Source organism: Arachis ipaensis, chromosome B03, assembly GCF_000816755.2.
Source record: "Arachis ipaensis cultivar K30076 chromosome B03, Araip1.1, whole genome shotgun sequence".
Lineage (NCBI taxonomy): Eukaryota > Viridiplantae > Streptophyta > Magnoliopsida > Fabales > Fabaceae > Arachis > Arachis ipaensis.
Genome location: NC_029787.2, coordinates 129,883,584 through 129,889,734, shown reverse-complemented (window position 1 = coordinate 129,889,734; position 6,151 = coordinate 129,883,584). Strand labels below are relative to the sequence as shown.

Sequence of the window (6,151 nt, the reverse complement as noted above, 5' to 3'; positions counted from 1 at the left end):
ATAAAAAAATTAAATAACACTGAAAAATTCATAAAACTTTTATTAGTATATCAAAATTAAACTCTACTAGAATCTTTTGGGCTACACAAGCTGCTTCATCATGGAGGAGCCAACTCCATGCAATTTTTTGGGTACATTACATGGCCAACTCCGTAATCCGGACTCAGTTCTGCAAGCCGGGCCCGGGCCGAAAACTACCGGAGGAAAAAAAACAGCAGAGGGGCTACGATGCTCCCAAAGAAATGTAGTATTTGGGGTTTTTTCTTCTAGTCTTAGGCCCTGTTTTCAAACAAAACTGGTGATCGGGCCCGCATCTTTCAGCATTATGAGGAGGTACAAGGTAACTGGTAAGTGGAAGAAGGTTTTAAGCAGGGATTTAAGGAAAGCGCGCAGTTGTAGTTGGAATTGAATTACAGAGGCAGATTGGGATTATCGGCAACGGAACCGAAGGGTTAAATCGAAAAAGAAATCATGGCACATGTTCTAAACATTCCTCTGATTCCTCTTATACCCACTTCCTCAAACAACACCAACAACGTCCACGAAATTGCGTTCAAGACGGTCCCTTCAGCTACGAAGCTCGAAATTAAGCAGTTGCTCCAATCTTTCTACGGCTTGGAGGTTCAAAAGGTGCGAACTTTGAACATGAAGGGCAAAACGAAGCGTGTTTGGCTTGCAAAAGGTGAATCCTTGGTTGGAAACAAACCCGATTATAAGAAGGCCTACGTCACCCTCAAGAACCCACTTTCCAACTACCCCATTTTTTATCCTTCACCTGCCACTATCGTACATGACGAATACATGAAGAAGAACAAGAAGATGATGACCTTGCAGTGATAGCCAGCTTTCATTTGGAGCAACTATATACTGGTTTCAATGTTCTTCTGTTGTGATCACTTTTTCCTTTTGGTTCTTCTTTTTCAATGCTTGTGATAACTGATAAGTTCTCCCAAACATGTGAATAGTGCATTGATTTTTGGTGAAGTTTAATGATTGATTGGGATTATGCTATTCAATGATTTGTTTAGTTATTTTTCTTATTATTTTTCATTTGAACAACAAACTATATCAAACTAGCACTAAGAAGTAAGATCAGATTCCCCTATATTTGATGTGTTTCAGTGTTTGTAAGTTGAGGTTTTACAAGAGAAGAAAGGGAAGAAAAGTTTTTTTTTTTTTTTTTTTTGAAAAGATTTTTCACTCTTGAAGAGCAATTGTGAGTCCACTTTATTCTTCAAGCTCTGCCGCTTTTCCGTTTTTCTATATAAAATCCCAACTTGCAAACAACACTCAAATCATGGATTGGAAAAGCCAAACAAATATTTCACCTGAGATCCAAGCAGGGCGGAGCTAGAGGTTTTATTTGAAGGGGGGCAACATGAAAATATAACTTCAGAGGAGGCAAAAAAAGAAAAAAAAAATCAAGGGGAGGGCCCAAACTAGAAAATTAAGAACTTATGTATGAAAATTTCTTTTTTTTTTTTTTTTGTGTTTTTGTGGGGGGAGCCCCAGGCATGTCCTGAGCACCGCCCCTGATCCAAGGTTGTATAGTACATTCGTAATATTCAGAGGAGTCATTTTCTTTTGGACCACCGTATCTCCAGAATTATGTGGTCCTGTCTCATAACTTTGTTTAGAATTCAAATGGGCATCCTTGTTTCATCAACATTGATGTTTAAGTAAATCAGGAATGAATATATTTCAAGTTTCTATATTCTATGCTCATCAATATATGCATGCCATAATAATGTAACACCTGGGAATTTAAGTTATGAAGTATTGTTGTTTTATATAAATATATATAATCAGCAGCAGCTAGAAGGAATTTATTTAGTATTAAAGCAGATAGTATGGTTATTTATGTTTCCAATTTAACTGCATAGTGCTTATATTACGAATGCAAACATTATTCCCTCTCCAGCTTCATTTTTCTGCAGATATGGAGTTTTAGTTTTTTTAATTTTTTTTTTCCTTTGAACTCATCTTCTATTGTTGCTAAATATGAGTTAATGATTTAATGCTCAATAAACTATGTCCTTGAAGTCCATGAACTTGGATAATTGATGCAATGGATTCAGAAAGTAATTTCATTTTCTTATTAAGCATCTATTACTTGTTTGTGTATGCAAGTATCAAGGAACTTCTGTCTTCGGAGTCCATAATAATTTTAGGTACATAATTTAATCTATATGTTTCATACAAAAAATGGCTAGAGAAGTCTTTCTCACAAGAGATTTTTTTCTTCTTTTGTTGAAATACTTTAAGACATCGAGGTCCTTCTTCTAGGGGTTCCTTTTTGTTGAACAGGTTCTGGTGACTTTGTTACATCCTGTTCATCTCCAATTTCATCTCCTGCTGGTTTTACATGAAATGAGTTCTTAATCTTCCTCCAATTTAAACTCCAGCCAGTTGAATTTTTCGGCTTGCTGTTCAACTTTTCATACTCCCGTTGCAATTCGAAGTAGTCTTTCTGCAGTTCTATCATCTTGGACTTTACATGCTCAAGCTCTGATTTGAGTGTTTTGATGTCCATACTTGCAGATGTTTGGTTTTCATCCTGTTCAGAATTAATTCCACTTTGTTCTTGCTCTTTCTCTTGCATTGTGGCTCTCATCTTTACTTGCTCTGAAAATAGAACCTGCATGACTTGTGTAGTGTTCAGATGACAGCCATCACTCCGGTCATGTTGGCTCTAAAATATTCTATTTGATTGTAACTATATTAGATAGCATGCATAGTTATGAATTGAACCGGTTCCGGTGTGTTATACTGTTGAATTCAATCATCTAATGAAAATGGACTTGATAATCTTTAGTTCTAACTGTAGAATATTGTAATGCAATGATTATTTCATGTGTCAACATTTCTTCTCTTTAAACTGCTCTAACAAACCAATTCTGTTTTACTGCAATGTTCAGAGAATTTAATCTTTGCAATGGAAGTGTAGGCTATGAGTACGAAGGAATTGAAAATCAAGTTCTAGAGTTCTTGTAAACTTAACCTGTACAACTGTTCTTAGAGGCAGTCTATCATTTTGTGCAGCATGTGTACACCCATCAAGTGAGAGTTTCTCACAATTCATTGTTTTGCATAGTCTTCTACGGTCATGTTCTGTCAGTGAAGGATGGGTCTGCACAGAACATGTCAATATCAGAACATAAAATACTTTGTATCTGTAACACAAACTAAGAGTTGGATTGATGACCTTGAGATAGGTGTCAATGGCTCTATATAGACCGTCATCACATGTTCGAGTGTTTTCAGGTAGTAATTCAGCTAAAACTTGGAACTTAGTAATTGAAAGATTTGGATCTCTTGAAATTTCAGCTAGGTAATTGTCCAAGAGCCTGCTAATGTTAAATCTCCCCAACTTTGGTTGCTGTTGCATTTGCTGTTGTTCATGCATCAAGAAGTATTCCACAATTCGTTGCACTACATCTACGTCGTGCATAGTGCATTCATCTGAAGAATTAGGCATGCTAGGAACAGGGAAAAAGAAAGGAAAAAGCAAAATACAAAAATTAGTGTCACTGGTTGTTTTCACAAAAATGGGTTATTCTTTTGGTGTATGGGGTTGCAGAGTTGGAACTGTCATTGTGTATTAATGCCTATGTGTAAAAGAAATGGCTGCATACTCACTTGGCCATTTCTTCATTTTGATATCTTGGAATTAAAAGATCATTCACCTCAGCATCTTCCAAAACCATACTAATTCTCTTTTCCAGGTATGAAGTCAGAGCTTGCGATACAGAATACATCCTTGCCAGCTTTAATATCTGCAACAAAAATTTGCATGACACAGCTCCTTGCTGAGGGGGAATTATGCTGACTAGGTTTTCAATAATTGTCTTTTGATCCTTGCTGTGTCCTGTGCTTTCTTTCTTTCTCCCAGTAAAAATACTGAACTCTAGGCTACTTTTTCCATGACCATATCCTCTTATTCCTTCTAACTCCATATCCATTCCTGGTAGCCATCTCTTTGCATACTGCATGATACATTTACCTATGATCTCTGGTTTAGTTCCTTTCGCCCTTATTGCTGAAATGATCCGCATAAAGTGATCGATGCGGAAGTCGGCTACATCATTGAACCACCAGGTCTCTTGATTAGGCGCTGCATCTTCGCAAGTGAGTTCATCTTTAGTAGCTTTCCAAGCAATGGAATCACAACATCTTCTGACAATTTGGAGGTTCTCAGCCCATGGAGATAAAGTTTCGCAAGATTTCAGTACAGTGATGGTGTCTTTCCATGAAGCGAGCACAACAAATGTTAGGAAAGCTTCAGACTTGGAAATGAGATTTCCATCTTCTAGTTCTTCGGTCATCTCTAGGAATTCCGCTGCGCATCTCAGTGCAGCCACATTTTCTGGGTTGAAATCTATAGGGAAGCCATAGCAGAATTTTAGAATTGTTTCAAATGTCTTGGATCCACCTGGAAAATTTTCGAGGTTGAGCTCCTTGCCAGAATTCGAGATCAAAGGCTGGACTTCCAATCTTCCTAAGTAGCCACATTTTGATATCAATGGGAACTGTTACAGAGAATTAGTGTTAGTGTCCCCTGTTAGTGTTTCCTACTGTTTGGTCTTCTTTTAAGGAGGATTCTTAATCTGATATTCTCTTCTTTCTCACTTGGGGCAATTCTTTTTCTCCTATCCCAAAGGGTTTGGAGAAAAAATAAAAATAAAAAAGACAATCCAAAATACCCATACTATGAAGAAAAGAATGGTTATTAGCTGTCTAATGTCTGTAGTAGAATTGTGCACTTATGGAGATGAAGACTGGTAAAAAAGATTACTGCTGATAGTGTTAATGTTTCTGAACCAAACCATAGGTCAGATAAGAGGGAAAATTTATTAGCAACATTTGTTTATGCTATTTTTTTCTTCTTATTATTATTCCTTTTGGGTCTAAACCAATCTATGATGTTTATTTGTACCTTGTGAACATTGTAGGTGGTTTCTTGGATTTGAATTGAAAAGTCTGTTGGGATATGAGTAGTGATGAACCTGTAAAAGCCCAAATATAGGGGAGAAAATCACAAGGGAGTGATTGAATTTTGAACTATACTTAGGCATACATAAAAAAAAAAAAGTAAATTCACTTGTACATACAAATACAAATACTGTTAGCACTGTTTTTTTCTTCTGCCTAAACTATAGATACAGTATTACTATTTGTAATAGTAAAGGTACCATGAATGTTCGCCTTTGAAGCTATCAGCTATTGTGACATGTTTGTTGGGAACTACTATGCTTTTGTCTGAAGCTTGATCAATGCAATCGGTGTGACTCTGAGGGTCTTGTTGTGCTTGTGTCACTTGAAGAGGCTTCATTCTGATCCTTTTAGATATCTGCAATCTGCAGTGTACTTAGGATAGAGAGTAGACACTAGACACTTCATTGTGATGATTAAATGATATGTTATATGCTTATATCTACACTCCACATTAATGCTAAGAATTGAATATGTGGTCATTGTGGCTGTGTGGGGCTATAGTTATAACGGTTGTTGGATTGTTTCTTTCCTTCTTAAGACTCTGTCAAAACATGGTTATATATGAATAATTTAATATGAAGGAATTACGATTCAGCAACTATACACATCACTAAGTCTAGGTGTGATTTATTTTTACCTAGATTTGTTAATATCACTCACTCTTGGAAATTATTGTACCAAATCAATTACAGGGATAAAAACTATAAATAACTAACTATACCAAAATTAAAAACAAACTTAATCTTGAATTCAGTTACTTCAAAAATTCTGTGATTAAGTCAAATCATATTGGATATGATAAACCTGGCCTTTTCCCATATTGGGCCATGATGTGTCCCCCTAGGACCGTACAAACTATTTCTTCTGCTGCTGTAGAGGGTCGTGGCTCATAAGTTAATGGACATCTGTATCATAATTCATAAGCTTTCTTGGAATATATAACTTGTTTACTGCATTTATAAATTATAATCACATGATTCCCCGGCAACAAGGGAACTTCAGATGGCAAAGAGTACAGCAATTTCCTTGTAGATAAAGGAGCGTACTTAAAGACTTAAAGTGGATCATTGTACATACTACTTGTTAATAGAGAGAGTTTTTTTTTTTTTGGTGACTTTAATAGAGAGAGTTTAATACGCGAACATAAACAGTGAAC

The 6,151-nt window shown here is 36.2% G+C and overlaps 2 protein-coding genes across 2 annotated transcripts; one reads left to right on the top strand and one right to left on the bottom strand.

Annotated features, from left to right (window-relative positions):
- LOC107633892 (50S ribosomal protein L23-like) lies at positions 472-837 on the top strand. The gene has a single exon (XM_016337486.1). It carries the CDS (start codon positions 472-474, stop codon positions 835-837), a length of 366 nt encoding a protein of 121 aa, XP_016192972.1.
- On the bottom strand, positions 1,125-5,539 carry LOC107631659 (BTB/POZ domain-containing protein DOT3). Its single transcript, XM_016335176.2, has 6 exons — positions 5,193-5,539; positions 4,937-5,006; positions 3,640-4,529; positions 3,206-3,479; positions 3,002-3,130; positions 1,125-2,638 (listed from the first exon to the last, which is right to left on the bottom strand). Exons 1-6 carry the CDS (start codon positions 5,330-5,332, stop codon positions 2,261-2,263), a joined length of 1,881 nt encoding a protein of 626 aa, XP_016190662.1. The 5' UTR covers positions 5,333-5,539; the 3' UTR covers positions 1,125-2,260.

Bases quoted from the DNA above. Each gene is read 5' to 3' on its own strand.
- LOC107633892 (XM_016337486.1), top strand. From the start codon at position 472: ATGGCACATGTTCTAAACATTCCTCTGATTCCTCTTATACCCACTTCC.
- LOC107631659 (XM_016335176.2), bottom strand. From the start codon at position 5,332: ATGAAGCCTCTTCAAGTGACACAAGCACAACAAGACCCTCAGAGTCAC. The intron at 4,530-4,936 runs GTACAAATAAAC...TCTCTGTAACAG, and splicing joins CCACCTACAATGTTCACAAG to TTCCCATTGATATCAAAATG. The intron at 3,131-3,205 runs GTCATCAATCCA...TGTTCTGTGCAG, and splicing joins CCATTGACACCTATCTCAAG to ACCCATCCTTCACTGACAGA.